The sequence below is a fragment of the Nannospalax galili genome, unplaced genomic scaffold (genome assembly GCF_000622305.1).
Source record: "Nannospalax galili isolate Female #2095 unplaced genomic scaffold, S.galili_v1.0 scaffold102, whole genome shotgun sequence".
Taxonomy (NCBI): Eukaryota; Metazoa; Chordata; class Mammalia; order Rodentia; family Spalacidae; genus Nannospalax; species Nannospalax galili.
This window is the reverse complement of record NW_008351958.1, coordinates 66625-82937: the sequence shown is the minus strand read 5'-3', so window position 1 is coordinate 82937 and position 16313 is coordinate 66625. Positions and strand designations below refer to the sequence as shown.

At 41.9% G+C, this 16313-nt stretch overlaps 1 protein-coding gene across 1 annotated transcript in view; it reads right to left on the bottom strand.

Annotated features, from left to right (window-relative positions):
• Positions 1 to 16313, bottom strand: part of Sulf1 (sulfatase 1) — a gene marked incomplete in the record, with an annotated part of 77851 nt that overhangs the window by 10950 nt on the left and 50588 nt on the right. Inside the window, 7 exon segments of the mRNA XM_029553996.1 lie at positions 2534 to 2657; positions 2748 to 2890; positions 10361 to 10533; positions 11598 to 11663; positions 12080 to 12174; positions 12688 to 12784; positions 14358 to 14610. Coding sequence (XP_029409856.1) covers positions 2534 to 2657; positions 2748 to 2890; positions 10361 to 10533; positions 11598 to 11663; positions 12080 to 12174; positions 12688 to 12784; positions 14358 to 14610 — 951 coding nt within the window.

The window sequence follows — 16313 nt, the reverse complement described above, 5'->3', positions numbered from 1 at the left end:
AAAAAAAAAAAAAAAAAAAAAACAGGTAAAAATAGGTAAAAAAGTTTGTATATAAAAGTTGAGTGGGATAAGAAAGGAAAGCTTATCTAAAAACAGTAAGAAAAGTACTTCTAGAAGTCCATGTAATTCTGAGTAGAAGTTAAATTTTGGTTATTTTTTGAGAACAACAACGAAAAAAACTTGAAAAAGCAAAACAATAATAATCTCCCTTAGAAACACTCCAGAAAGCAGAGCTGCCTACTTAGTATATGAGCAATAACAGGCTCCACCTGGCCTGACATTTCACCATTAAGGACCTATCAGATTCGCACAGTGGAGCTCTTTTGTCATCACTGATGAGTTAAGGGTACCATATGCTTTTGGGGAGCCGTATCTGTGTGTAATGTTTCCAGCGCCTCTCACGGTCTGGCTTAGCTCCCAGGCCTCTGTGGGTTGGCTGTCCTCCCTTTTTGTACCTCTTCTTTTCTTTGATTTCAGGAAAATGCCAATATATAAGCAGGATATTTCAAAGGACTTAAGCTGAATGAGGTCAGTGACCTAAAGACCTGCTTTGCAAGTCTGGTGCCTGCTTGGCTGGCAATGAATTTTCAGTAAGTGTTGACTGAAAAGTGAGGTCTAGACACTCTCACAGGACTTACATATTCTTGCAGGAAAGCCACTGGGATCCTGTAGTGGTGAAAGTGACAAGCAAGGAGGGGGATCACTTTGTAAGGGGACCCCCATTTCTCCCTTCAAGACACATGACCAGAGAGCTGTCACTTTTATTGCTGGGGATCCTGGCTTTGCACAGGACCTACAAACCATAGGTTGAAACTTGACTGCATTAAAAGTGCTCCTTCAGGGCTAGAAAGATGGATCAACAGTTAAGAGCATGTACAATTGTTCTTCCAGAGGACCTGAGTTTGGTTCCCAGGATCCACATCAGGCAGCTCATAACTGCTTGTAACTCTACCTCCAGGGGATCCAATACCTTCTTCTGGCCTCTTTGGGGACTGCCCCCGCATGCACAAACCCATACAAAGACACAGACACACACAAAGACACAGAAACAGACACAGACACAGCCATACACACACACACACACACACACACACACACACACAATTATAAATATAATTAGGATAAAAAGACCCCAGAGAAATGTAGCCAGTTTCTTGGCTAAAAGTCAAGATGTCCTTGGGCCTGTGAGCAACATACTCTGTTCCAAAGGCCAAAAATGTCAAAAGTAGTTGGGCGCTTGTATCGAATCCTTAAAAGATTTTAGGGTTACCTCTTCAGAGGGGGGAATGTTGGAGGGGAGGGGGTGGGCATGGATTTGATCAAAACACCTTATATGCATGTATGAAATTCTCAATAAAGTTTTTTGTAAAAGTTAAAAAAAATAAACACTGAAAAAAAAATTTAAAAACAAAAAGGGCTCCTGCAGGCCAGACATGGTGGTTCATCCCTATAACACCAGCACTTGGGAGGCTGAGATAAAAACTCGCCAGGCGTGGTGGTGCATGCCTTGAATCCCAGCACTTGGGAGGCAGAGGCAGGTGGATCTCTGTGAGTTCAAGGCCAGCCTGGTCTACATAGTGAGTTCCAGGACAGCTGGGGCTACAGGGAGACAATGTCTTAAAAAGACAAAAAAAAAAAAAAAAAAAAGACCTTGAGTTCAAGTCCAGACTGGGCTGCATAATGAATTCCAGGTGAGCCTGGGCTACATACAGTAAGAACTTGTCTCAAGTGTGTGTGTTGGGGATGGGGAATTCCTGAAAACTGCTTTCCAATGCCAGTGACTTCAGCTTGTCAACCTGAGGGTCTGACAGGCTCTGCCAATACCAATGCTGGGCCAGCTCCACTTCTTTCTCCCCTTTCATGAATGGCAGAAAGTTAAATTTCTGTAGAAATGATGAAAGGACAAATGACTTTTCTCATTAACTAGGGAAAGGTGGGGGCCAGCACCGAAAAGAACCACATCTCCATAAGTCAAAGGAGAAAGAAGTCAGTCACACACTGCAAAGCTTTGTGGGAACATCTTCCTGATGCCATTTCCCATCCCAAGTTAATAAGCTTCTAAAATATTTTGATTTTCAGATGGGAATGACTGGGGAAAGAAGTAGAATTCACTGTGTCTTTGGTAGGGATTCATCCAGGTTGGGGTGGTTCCAGATGATGGCAAGGCATTGTGTGTCTCTGTTAAGCTCTGGCTTACTTAGAGCATGTCTTAGGCTCATTAAAGGTAATAACGAGGAAATTCCCAAAGCATGCACCTCATCCTCTGATAGATGCTTGCGTCAGGAATCAGGGTTTGCTGACAGAATGCGTCTGTGGAAGAGTTTGGAAGGATACATTCACCAAATCTTTTATAGGTCTTTCATGACTTCACCCAGAGCTAAACTTAGAGATCAAATTATGTTTGGAATTGTTCAGAAGGTTTCTTCTGTAAGTACTCAGAATTACATGCTTATATATGGAAATATTTCAAAGGCAGAAAACTTGGTAACATAAAGAATTTTCCAGGTTAGAAAGAAATAATATTTTCCCTTACCAACATCAAGGCCCTTTGGTCTTGGGTTGCACTGTTTATACCCTTGACAGCTTCGGAGCTCCATCAGCTGTGTGTGTAGCTGATTCAAAATGCCCCGTTCCACCGTGTGCACTGTATTTGTGAGCTGTGGACAAAGAAGCCGAGATAACTGACTTCAGTACATGTCTGGTTACTCCATTTTCCACTACCTTCATGAAATGAAAACATATCTTACCTGGTAAGGATCTGTATTCATATCAAAATACTCCAGAAAGCCAGTAGCAAACTCACAGAAGAGAAAATTATGTGTCTCATTAACTGTACGCAAACACCAGTAGGTGTTATTGTTAGAACTTGTGCAGGCACAGAAAGATCCCACTGTTGGATAAGAAAGAAAAACAGAAAAATGAAAAGAATGAACGACCTTTGGCAGGCTGGCAGCCTCTGAATTTCTTATACTGTGATTTGATGTCAAAGACAACCGTATCCCTTCCTCCACACAAATTGGCTGTGAAATTAGAAAAGACAGGGCGCTCCTGTAGCTGAAGACCAAGGCCAAGTTTCAGCCCATTAAATTACTCTCTCCTTAACTCTGTCAGGCAGTAGTCTCCAAAGTGGGGTGAGTGGGTGGATTGTGAGGGGAGTATCGGGACTTCTATTTATGGTTATTTTAGTCTTTTTAAAAAATAAATTTAAAAAATATTTTATTGAATTTTTTTAGATTTCATACAATGTATTTTGATCATAATCAGCCCCCTTCCCTGTATGTAACCCCCTTCCTGCCTGATTTCATGTCCTGTATTACTTTTTTGAAGGTCTAGCGAATCTAATCTGTGCCCCCGAATGCCTTTTGTGTGGGTCCATCTCCTGGTATTTGGTTAGAAACCTGACTCTCCCTCTTTCAGCAGCTATCAGTTGTCAACAGGTCGATTGGGGTTTCTAATCCATGCCTCCTTCTATGCGGGGATTTTGTCACCACTGCTGTGAGTTCATAGGAGTAAATGCCCTATTGTCTGTAAAACACTGTTTCCTTCTGGTCACCACCTCAGGCTCTTGCAATCTTTCTGCCCCCTCTTCCACAATGATCCCTGAGACTTGGGAGGCAAGGGTTTGATGCAGGGGGTCCCATTCAGGCATGAGAATTCTGCATGTTTTTATCTTTTTTGAAAGAAGAAAAATATGGCTATTTCATAAAGAGAACTATTGCCCTCACTTTGACCCTGGGTCACATAGCCAGTGTCACAGTGGAAAGACAGAGTTTTCAACAGGGATGGAGCCCAGCTTTGTGGGTTTGTAGATAATGTCATTTGTAATCACTGAAGATTCTTTACAATATTTTGTGTGTGTATGTGTGAGTGCGCCTGTGGAGGTCAGAGGACAACCTTAGGTGCCATTCCTCAGGTAGTATCCACCTTGAGACAGGGTCTCTTGCTGGCCTGGAAGTCCCTTAAGTAGCCTACACTGGCTGGCCATCAAGCCCCTGGGCTCTGCCCGTTTCTAGCTCCCCAGCACTGGGATTATAAGTATAGTCACCAAGCCTGGCTTTTTAAATGTGGGTAATAGGGATTGAATTTAGGTCCTCATGCTTATGTGGCAAGCACTTTTCTGATTAAGTTACCCACAGATCCTTCCTACGACACTTTAACATGTGACAAGCTTTGACCATAAATACCTGTTATATCATGGAAAGGCTCAAATTTAGAAACAAACCACCCATTCTTCTCTGTAAAAATGGAGAAGGCTCTAAACGTAATCATCTTTCCTGTAATGATAGAGTTTCAGAAATGCGCTTTCTAGGAAATAGCTCTTAAAACAGGACAGGCACAGTTAGTGGATGGATATATCTTGGACATAATATGCTTGCAATGACTTAGATCATTTAATACTTCAATAACTGTTAGAGACATATTACTACTTCTATACCCACTTATGCATGGGAAGACTGAGGCCCAGAGTCATGTAGGTGACAACTGCAGCTTGGGGGTCTGGCTAAAGTGCTAACTTTTGGCTTCTGGGCCAGCTCTATGCAACATTATAGACATTGAAGCTGTTCCCTTAAACTGAAAGGGAACTTTGAAACAATGAGTGAGAAGTGATTACTTTTTCAACTATCTTAAAAGACTAGTTTTAAAAAATTTATTTATTATTTTTATTTTATGTGTATGCGTGTATTGCCTGCATGTAGGTAAGTGCACCCGTGTTGTACAATGCCCGCGGAAGACAGAAGAGGCTGTCAGATCCCCTGGAACTGGAGTTATGGACAGTTGTTAGCTGCCATGGTGGTGCTGGGATTCGAACCTGGGTCTTCTGCAAGAAGAGCCAGCATTCATAACCGCTGAGCCATCTCTCCAGCCCCATTTTAGGAGTAGTTTTACAGATTCACAGAAAAATTGAAGGGACGTGCACAGTGCTGCATCTCTTTCCCATTATCGCAGGCTGCTCCTGACACCCACAACAGTGCTCCCCTGCTTCAGTGTCTGAACCTGCCCTGGCACATTATTTTTGATGCTGCTTAGTCTACAGGTTTGGACTATGTAAACCCAGGCTGGCCTCAGACTACTGATCCTCCTGTCTCTGCCTCCTGAATGCCGGGAGGGTTTGGACAATGATGTGTCAGCCACTCCAGTATCCTACAGAGATTTGCATTTCAGTGACCCAAGATTCCTTGTGTTCTTCATGTTCACCACTCCTATACCCCAGAAATGTTTCTACAAAAGAAAAGAATGTCATAAAAATAGATGATTAAGCCAGGCATGGTGGTGTAGGAGCCTTTAATCCCAGTTCTAGGGAGGCAGGGGCAGGCTGAAAGACTGATCTTTGCGAGTTTGAGGCCAGCCTACTCTGCAGAGTAGCCAGGGCTACATAATGAGACTCTGTCTAAAAAATATGTTAGAATATTTTCATCTTTATATGATCTTTTCCCTCCAAAAGTACTGTAAGCATGTCTTTCATAATTTATATTCTCTATATATGAACATTTAGCTCACATCTACACATTAAAGTTCAAGGAACCAGAACTTTCTAATCTATAGAAATCTTTCAAATCAATAATTTAAATGGGTTTTGAACTTGTTTCATAAAATATACAAGTAGAATAACTTCCGATTGCTTTGAACAAATAATTGATAAATCTCAGGGATGATAGAAAAATTTAAAGTGTAATTTCAGTAAACAACTGTTTAGTTAATGATGGTCTTAAAAATGGAAACTCCCGAGTGCCTCAGCATGCTAATGATGCAGTCTACTGAATCAGCATCTGCCTGAGTAATCTTCCATTCAGGTAATGTATCCTGGTGCACTGCATAAAAGCTGTGGCACTGAGATTTTTGTTTTAAGTAAATGAGTGAGTACACACCTTTGGAGACCTCCGAAGATGAAAATAAAACTACTCTTAAAGATGTTTTACTCCTATTGCTTAATTAAAATTTCATTCTGTGTATCTTCATAATACACAAGGCAAGTTAGTATAGTAGTATGCAAATAGCCTAGTTGAATGCAGTCTGTGTGTTCAGTTGTGCAACTTATATGGTATGGAATAAAAAAGATTTAAAGGAGAGATGGTTAGGAGTTAAGAGTGCTTTCTGTGCAGTCAAGAGGACAGGAGTTCAGATCTCAGCATCCACATAACAAGCCAGGGGTCCTGTAAAATGCCCGATACCCACAGATCTGAGGGATACAGTGCCCTCTTCTGGTCTTTCATGCACCTACGTGCACATCTCTGCATATATTCACCCAGTCATACAGACACATAAAAATAAATCTTTTAAGATGTTTAAAATTACTGCATGGGAGGCTGATGTGCTGGACTGACTTGATTTTCTCTTCTATTTTCGTTGTTATTGCTTTGGAATATCTACTGCTACCCCACAGGCACAAGTTGGTATGGCGAGTAAATGGCATAACACAATTAAGATGTGAAGTAGACAGAAATATTAAAGCATATCACATAGTATTACTTTTTAAATTATTTAAAAATTTTCCTCCAATGTATAGATTACATATGTATATACATATGTATATATGTATGTATATACAATGTATAGATTACATATTACAGGAATGCATACAAACATATGTCTCTGGGACCCTGATATGAATGTATTTTTTATTGCGGGCTGTTGGGAAATATATTCTGAGCACCACTGTCATAGGATATTGGTATCCCAAACACCAAGACTGATGCTGCGTGCAGAAAAAAGCACCTGTGTGGGTTGAATGAAGTCTAGGTTCTACTTTGCTCCCAAGAGCCAAGTGACACAGGTGACCACCTTGTCCCCCCTCCTGTCCTTGTGTCCCTGGCACAGCAACACAAGTGGCAGACACACAAAGACTGATTAAATTGAAATGAGCTGGTTTGATCTTGGACAAGATTGTGCACTTTTCTGTTCCTCAGCTGATGCTGTTGAAGGACGTCCTTTGGGTCAGGGGACACACTGTTACAGAGACATGGTGCCTTATCTACCCTACAGTCTCATGGGGATGACAAATGGTAAATGAAAACAAAGTTAAACAATGACATATAATTACAAATGTGGCCCGTTCCATGGAGAAAAGGCAGCGCTTGCTGCAGTGTTCAGATGGCCCTCAGCATCCACAGGGATTGGTTTCATGATGCTCTGAGGATCGCAGAATCAGCAGATACTCAAATCTTTCATATCAAATGCCTATCCTCCTGCAAACTTAAATCCTCACTGGGCTACTTAAAACACCTAATAATATGACTGCTGTATAAATAGTTATTATATTGTATTCTTTAGGAAATTGTGACCAGATAAAAACATCTGGTCATGCTCTATATGGAATTTTTTTCCTGACTATATACCATCTTTGGTCATGTATATAGAGGGTTGACTGTGTAACAGCTTAATGTAGTCTACAGTACAGTGTCCATAAGAAGAGATGCTATAGTTGAAATATTAGAGATCAATATATGTTTGGTAAGTAGAGAGCTAATGGTGGGCACAGGAGCAAGAGACTTCTAGGAAAAGGGACCAACATATGCAAACGCCCTGTGGTAGAAGGAAAGAACTGACTCCCGTTAGTTGTCCTCTGACCTCCACTATGTTCACCATGGCATCCTGAAAGCACTCAGACAAACAAATAAATACACATACAAATAAGTAAATAAAATTTAATTTAAAAATTTATTATTTTTTATTTTATGTGTATGAGTGTATTGCCTGAATGTGTGTAAGTGCACCTGTACCATGCAATGCCCATGGAAGTCAGAATAGGGTGTTGGATCCCCTGGAACTGGAGTTACGGATGGTTGTTAGCCACTGTGTGATGCTAGGAATTGAACCTGGCTTCTCTGCAAGAGCAGCCGGTGCTCTTAACCTCTCAGCCATCTCTCCAGTCCCCAGATTTAATTTTTTTTAAAGTGAGAGGGAGGAAATGGCCCTAGAGTAGGACTGGACGGCATATAGGGTTTTCTTGGATATGTAAGGATTTTGCTCTTTATTTAAGAAATAAATAGGATGTTATTAAGAGATCGTTCCAGGGGCTGGAGAGATGGCTCAGCATGTTTGAGTACTAGCTAATCTTGCACAGGACCCAGGTTCTGTTCCCAGCCCCCACATGGTAACTAACAACCTTCTATAACTCCAGTTCCAGGGGATCCAATACCTCTTTTTGGCCTCCACGGGTATTGCACACATGTGGTGCACTTACATACATGCAGACAAAACACAAAGACATCTAAAAGAATTTTAAAGAGGTCATTCTAACTGTGCAGAATGTCTTGGAGAGGGCAGGAAAGGCATCAGGGAGGCCACACAGGGAGTTTGCCAGTGGCTGGGGGGAAAAAGGATGGTGGCCCAGGCAAGATGGCCTCCAAGATGGAGGAAGCAGACCCTCTTCTAACATGGTTAAGCTAAAATTTCCTGATCTTTGTTCTTCAAGGGACTTTCTACTCCTGGGCACATCAAATTGGTTACTTCCTCTGGATCCCTGCTCATACTGTCTCTCAGCTGACCCCTTCCACTTGGACAGTTGGTTTTCCCCCAACTCTTTAGATTTCACTTTTTGGCAGAGATCCATTGCTGTAATTTGGATACCAAATGTCACCACGGCCCTGGAGGGGTGCTACTGGGAGGTGGGGAAACCTTATAAGGTGGGATAGCAGGGCTTATGTCATTGGGGCATAAGCTTGAAGGGGCAGTGGGATGCTGTTCTTCTTTCTAGCTCTTTCCTTCCAGGCCACCCACCATAAAGTAAACAGATTCCTCTGTCTCGTGTTCCCACCATGATGCCCCAATACAAGCCCCAAACTCTGCAACCTCTACAACTGTGACTGAGTTGATTATCTCTGGCATTTTTCTATAGTAACAGAAAGCTGACTGACACACCCATCATCTTCATCTTCTCTAAAGGGTCCCATTAAAAATGTAATCACTGCTTCTTTCAGTCCATGACAAGAAATTATAATTGTTTTACTTTATTTACTTTCTTTCTTTACCCTCCACACTACCATAAAGTAAACAGATTCCTCTGTCTCGTGTTCCCACCATGATGCCCCAATACAAGCCCCAAACTCTGCAACCTCTACAACTGTGACTGAGTTGATTATCTCTGGCATTTTTCTATAGTAACAGAAAGCTGACTGACACACCCATCATCTTCATCTTCTCTAAAGGGTCCCATTAAAAATGTAATCACTGCTTCTTTCAGTCCATGACAAGAAATTATAATTGTTTACTTTATTTACTTTCTTTCTTTACCCTCCACACTAGAATCAAAGTGTGATGGGGACAGAACCCCAGCAAGCTGAGTAGACCTTGGCGACTCCTAAACTCCATTTCAGGAGCCATTTTAAAAGCTGAGCGCTCTGGCTAAGAGTCACTGGGCCTCACTGTGAAAATGCATGCAAAGATGAACATCAGTCAAGATGCAACAAATTTGAAAGGTAATGCAACGCTTATGCTGGACAGGGCCTCCAGCTTCTGAAGGAATGATCTGTGGATTCCTCAGAGCTCCAAATCCCTGCTTGATAGGCAGCCTGGGTGGGCTCTGCTGACCCCTCACAATTGGAGGTTGGGGGTTTTATCAGCTCTCCTGGTAAGCCTTCAGTTCAACGATGTGCCAAAAGAATCTAGGGGACTAACCCTCTACTGTTCTGTGAATGCTGTGCACAGACCAAAGAAAATAAACACTTTCATTTTAAAAGTGCACAATGCCTGCACATCCTCTGCAGTTCCAGATAAAATTCAGTAATTGTGTGGAGCCCAGACCCCACCAAAGTGACCAGTGATAATTAGAGAGTGTGCCCTGTATTATCCTGCATTACTTTACCTTACTTTTATTTCCTTTTATAATACAGTGTCACTAGAATTAAAGCAAACAACCAAATCCTCTTGGGGTAAAACTGCTTACGTGTTTATTGCTATTGATCTGAACAGGTTTATTAGGCAGTATCTGCCACCCAAGGCCTCTGTGTGAAATATCAGGAAGAAAAGCCCAGGGAGCGACTTGGTGTTTTTCAAGAAAAATACGAAAAATTTCTGGGAAAAAATAAACCAGTGTGTGGTATGCATCTGTAATTTTGGCATTTGGGAAGCTGAGGCAAGAGGACTACAAATAGGAGGCCACCCTGGGCTACCTAGTTTCAGGGCAGCCTGGGCTACATAGTGAGACATTAAAAAAATAAAAACCAAACCAACAAAATTTTCCAAAGGAAAAAAATAATTTTTCTGGGAAAATGATTTGAGTATAGAACAATAGAGTATTTTCTTCTCTGGATCACCCAGAATTTCTACTTTTTATGTGTGGGATTTCTAGCCTAGGGATCCTGGTAGGAGACACACACTCTCTGTTTTGCAGTAGGAAGTACCATTGGAAAGCCGGACTTACGGTTCCAGAATGGGGCGGTCTGCCAGTGGTTGTTGTCGTGTGTGAAGCAGGTCAGGCCAGGCAAGCTGCACTCTTCCCCCTTCCTCTGCCGTTTTTTCTCCTTCCTCTCCTTCTTCCTCCGCCGGTTCTCCTTGAAGAGCTGCAGTTTGCTGTCGACCTCTTGAGCAGCCTCCCTAGACCAACAGAAGGAATTGTTCTGATGACCAAAAAAGGTACTTTCTTGATGAAAAGTAGGATTGTTGTAATGAGCCTTGTACACATGAATACATGCAAGCCACCAGCTCCATTGTGACAGACGACTTCCGCTTTTCACAGAGGGCTTCAAAATATAACCCACAGCAACAGAGGCAAACTCATTAAATGACAGTTGTCTTAGAACTTTACTAACCCGTAACGCTCTTTTACACATAAGCATGAATGGAGCTAAATGTCAGCATGAAGCAGTGCATCCTCCAGCCATAACCTTTGGACAAATGACGTCATTTCCGGGTAGCTCAGTTCCTCTCAGCTAGTCACAGAGTCAATGAATGCCAAGTTGGACCAGATGGTTTGGAACTGAAGGTTTTAAAAACTCCTTTGACAAATTCTAAAAGATAGGTTTGGAAAGCTAATTTTTAAAAAATTACCTTAAATTTTCCAGCCAGGTATGGTGGTGCATGTCTTTAATCTCAATGCTCGGGAGGCAGCGGCAGGCGGATCTCTGTGAGTTCAAGGCCAGCCGGGTCTAATAGTGAGTTCCAGACCAGCTGGGGCTACAAGGAGACCCTGTCTCAAAAAGAAGAACAACAAAAATTCCACGTAGAGTCTACATCTTGTTGATTTTCAAATACTAGGTCTCTCACACATATAAATGTTGCTATTGTTTAAATAACTTTGTTCCTTCCACTCTGAGAAGTCAGTGTTATTTCTGGTTGCTCTATTGAACACCCTAACCATCTACTCTCCATGGCTTTCTATGAATGGCCATGCGTGGAGAAGAATCTGGTTTCCTGTGTGAGGCAGAGCCAGCATGCAGTTAGAGTGAAACTCTGTGTGGCTCTCTACCAAAGGACTCCAGAAGGATCCTACAGCCCTTTGGTGAGGCCTGTGCTTTCCGCTCCCTTAGCAACATGCCCTCCTGGATGGATTACTTCTTCCAGAGCAGTCCCACTTGGAACACAGGGATCCCTCCCTCCAGCTTTGCAAATCATAGTAGACAGTCCACGACGCCCAGTAAACATGAAAATCAGTTACTTACTTGAAGGGGTGAAGATGGCTCTTTAATTTCTCTTGCCTTTTTACACCTTTCTCTTTGTTGTAATAGCTGCAGGCCAGAAGATGACAAAGTGAGTCTTTATGATCGTGCACTTGTTCCAACAGTTCACATTTTTAAAAAAAGCAGCCGTGGCATTGCACAACACGGGTGCACTCACATACATACAGGCAATACACTCATACACATAAAATAAATAAATAAAAATAATAAATAAAATATTTCTTTAAAAAGTAACAGAGAAGATAGAAAGTTATTCTTTTGTCACTATTTCAGCTCAGTAGGATTTGCTTTCACCTTTTGCTTGTTTGTTTAATTTGACTTCAACAGGTGAGGCCAGCCATACCATATGGCAAGACGTTCATTACTGAGCTCTGCATTGGTAAGGAAAGCAAGCCTTGTGCTAATGACTCCGGCCCAGGCAAGAGCACATTTAGGAAGCAGTGGACCCTGGGGTGCATGCTCACCTCTGTTTACTGCAGGTACATTCCTCGGGCTTCCGTCTCTTTAGGTGCCCCCTCACTTCTCTTAAATTCTTAATTTTATCTTGCAGAGCTTCAATCTGAAAAACATATACAATTACCTTCGAAGATCAGGACTTTTCTTTACAAAGTACTGTTCACCTTATTTGTTGTATTGCATAATTCTAACTATTCCAAATGACCATCTTAAAAGAAACTAGTTATAGAACACATCTACTTCTTTACTGCAACCAATATGTTACAGACAAACATTAACAAGGGCCTCTTTTATGAGTGAATAATTTTCTAAAAACTGTACAAAAGACCATTGGGCTAATCCCCACTTTCCCACCCTTGCCTTCAATGGATCTACATCATTGGAGGAAGATAAATATGTTGGTTGATTTTCTAGTTTTCATGCAATTACAAAAAACATGATGTATATACATGGAACATCCCACTAGTCACAGCAGGGCTGGTGGCTGCACACACAGCTATGCAGACTTCTTTCTACTTGTTTGCATGTTAGTTTGTGGTGCTGAGATGGAACAGAGGTTCTTGCTGATGCTAGAGAAGCACTCTACCACTGAGCTCAACCCAGCCCCAGCGCTGACCTCTTTATCGATGTATGCTTTATGGTCCTTCCATGCTCTGGCTGATTGGTACAGCTCTCTCTCACAATGGATTGTATCATTTGGAAGAATAAAGCATCTGTGGAACCAAACAAGATCTGTGAGAAACGGGCTTGCTGTCTCTAATGTAGAGACACCAAAGAAAGCATACTATCTCCAACCTCTCAGAGTGGATAAAAGCACTACGCATAGAGCTGATTCCTGGACACAGGTAAATGAGAAAGTGCCCTAGCTGCTGGCTGGGCAATGGATAGTGTCACCTCTTTGTGACTTGATCATCCCTAAGTGCATCTTTCAGGACAGTTTTTTACATTCACACCACTGAAATAGGCTCCATTTCCAGACTTAAGCTTTTAAAGTCGCCAGTAAGTATACACAGAAAAAAAGAGAGATTTTCATAACCACAATGCAAATGGCTGACTGAAAAAAAGTACAGAATGAGGAGTGTGCTCAGTCCACCCCGTTCTTTGTTAAATAACACCTTAGTATTCCACTAACTTGTAAAATTGTTTCACCCTTTCATTTTCGCTGTGTTGAGGATCTAACTCGGGGTCTCTAGCATGCTAGGTGAGCACCCTACCACTGAGCTACACTGTACCCCCAGTTTTTGCATCAAGGTTCTTATTTCTTTTTCTTTTTTCATAAAGTCTAATTTATCCAGGTTGGCCTCAAATTCGCTATATAGTTGAGGATGACCTTGAACTTCTGATCCTCCTGCCTCTATCTCCCCAGTGCTCCGATTACAGTGTGTGCCATCATGCCTAGTTTATGTGGTACCGAGGATCAAATCTAGGGTTTCGTGTACACTAGGCAAACACTCTCCCAACTGCGTTATACCCCCAGTCCCATCCATTAAGTTCTGAAGTAAAGCAACAGTCCCAGGAATAAAGACAGGTGCATATGAGCATGTAGTTCTAATAACTTTAGATTAGACCCAAGGGTAAAAATTCTAGCTAAGATCATACTACCCAGTGACCCCAAAGTGATGAAACTGGGGATAAAATTAAGATCTAGTAATTCAGAAATAAAATATTTCCCTATCAAGAGAGTAAGTAAATTTTGGGAGGAACTAAAGAATCAAGTGAGTCTACTAAGTTATAGAGACCACATCCCTTTGCCGTCTGTGTGACTTCAAAAACCTCTCTGTTCTTCACAGTCTGTGGCAGGTCAGGTTTTTATCTCTCTTATATCCTTTCCTACTCCACACCAATATTCTAGAAGCCTCTTTGGGATCCACTTCCCTGCCTTAGGTGTGTTACATTTCTGTGGCCTGATTGTGTAATGCTCTAAGTCATGGGGGCTGAGGAGCATGGAGAACCTCCAGCAGTCCCAGAACTATTTCCATCTGTTTCTAGATGCTTCCATGGGTAACTATTTAGACAGGAACTCCACCTATGCCTGCTAAATCAAGACGTGATAGAATTGCTCTGGCTGGGTTCCCAGCTGGTTAGCTGTAATGGGAAACTAAAGCATGTGTCTAAATTTGTGATGGTCTAGACTCCCCATTCCTTCCTTAAGCTCCTTGTTACACAGGTCAGCCTTCAGGCACTGCATCACTGAGTGACACTATTTTCAGCAAAATGCAAATAGTGATGACACTGGGTGTGAGGTAACACTGACCTCTACCCTGGGACCCATGAAAGCCATCTTACTTGTGTGTCACATGGACAGTGGTGGGTGGCCCCACAGCATTGTTGCTGTCTGCCAGCATCTCATCCCCATTATCACCAGCAGCGGACTGGTAATCTCCCAAGAGCTGGTGGCCTTCATCGTGGCGCTTGGCAATGGTCCTCGGTCGTAACACTTGCAATTCTTCTTCTTCTAGATTTATGTCATATATTTCTCCTTCAAATTCAACAGATAAGGAACGTGTCTGCCGGGTGTGGACGAATCTGGGCTTATACTCTGGATGGAGAGGAGAGCTATTAATACAGATGAGCTGATAGAGCTAGAAGGAAGTACAATGATCACCAAGCTCTGTGGGATCTTGGAGAGGGATGGGCAGTGCATGCTGCATTGCTGTGGGGCATCATGGTGCCTGGGATAGCTTGAGAAATCACAGTACGAAAGGCAGGCTCTTCTCCTGGCTGTGCCACTCCACAGCCATGTCCGATGGATGTCCTATTTCTCTGGACTACAGGCCCTTTATCCATGAAGGGGTGGGGGCAGGCTATGCACTTTCACATTTAATTTTCAACATGAATAGCTAAGGCAGCTTTCTGGATAGAACTGTATTCCCAGTTTATATTAATAATGACATTCTTTACTACATTTTGCAATTCTTTGTATAATGTATTTTTACCTGAAGCCATGTTTATGAAAGGAAGGTGTTATTATAATGTCTTTACATTAAAAAAAAGCCTATGAGATTGTCAGAACAAGTCTGTGAATTACTATTGTATTGTCATTCTCATTTTCTGGATGAAGGAGGGAACTGAAACTTTGGAGAAGCATTTCCCAAGGTTGCAGGAATAAGGACTGGAATGTCTCAGTTTACAGTCTTATTGCTGGGCTTTTTTTTTCCCAAAAGGTGAATGCTCTGTTGCTTAATCTCATGTTTATACAAATACAGGGAAAATGCTATTAAAAAATAAATCAATCTGTGAATGTTTGGATCAGCCAAGTAACTTTTCCAATACTGGAGATAAAGGGTAAGGTCAGCACATACATTTGTGACTGTGGAATATTGCCACATGTTTTCAGGGTCCTCAATAAGAACTTTAATATGCAAACTCTGGCCTCTTTGTCAGATACACTCAGGCTCTGTGAGGTGTACTCCCCTGGCCATTTCTCTCTAGCCTGCTGCTAAGTCAGGAAGAAGAGGGGTACAGAGATGGCTCTGAGACAGTTGCCTATAGGGTCCCTAAGTTTTCTGTTTTCACTCCATGATAGAAGGTGACCTGCATTGCCGTTGGTGGGAAAGAAAGAAACCTGCTTTTGCTCTCGAACACATGAGAGTCCACACAGTTTGGAAAAGGAGTCCTGGTCTTCTGTTCATGCACAATGCTGACAAGTCCATGTGCTTTCAAAATGGTGTCAAACTTTCTGGAAGAGGAGGGCTTCTCTGTCTCTGAGTGGGATGTTTATATCAGGGCTCTCCTCCCTTGCTAATTTTAAATGTGATGTTCTTGTGTAATTTAAACCAGGGATTTACCTCAGGAAGAAAGAAAACTTGTGACTCACTGGTTTTTAACCTTTTAGGCTATGGGTTCCTTTAAGAATTTGTGGAAAACAACTGACTGAAAATACTGTGCATATACAAAGAATAGTCAAATTTGGACAAAATATCAGGGGGGTTCAAGATCCTAAAGCTAATTTTGTCTCTCACACACAAAATTTCTGTTCTAAACAATCCCAGAATTCTCTTGAATGACTTGGCCTCTAATTCTTGGACACAGAATTAAAGTGGACTTGCATTGCTTATTTCCTAACAGATAGAGAAAATAGTGACCACACAGTTGAGCCACTTTTTTCAATATTCCACTAGGTGGCACTATACTATCACTCTTAAGTAGACACTGTCAGCCTGTTTGCAATCACCTACTTGAGTTTTTATGAAGAAAATAGTAAGCAGGGCATGCCATACGGAATTCAATGAGTTTGATCCT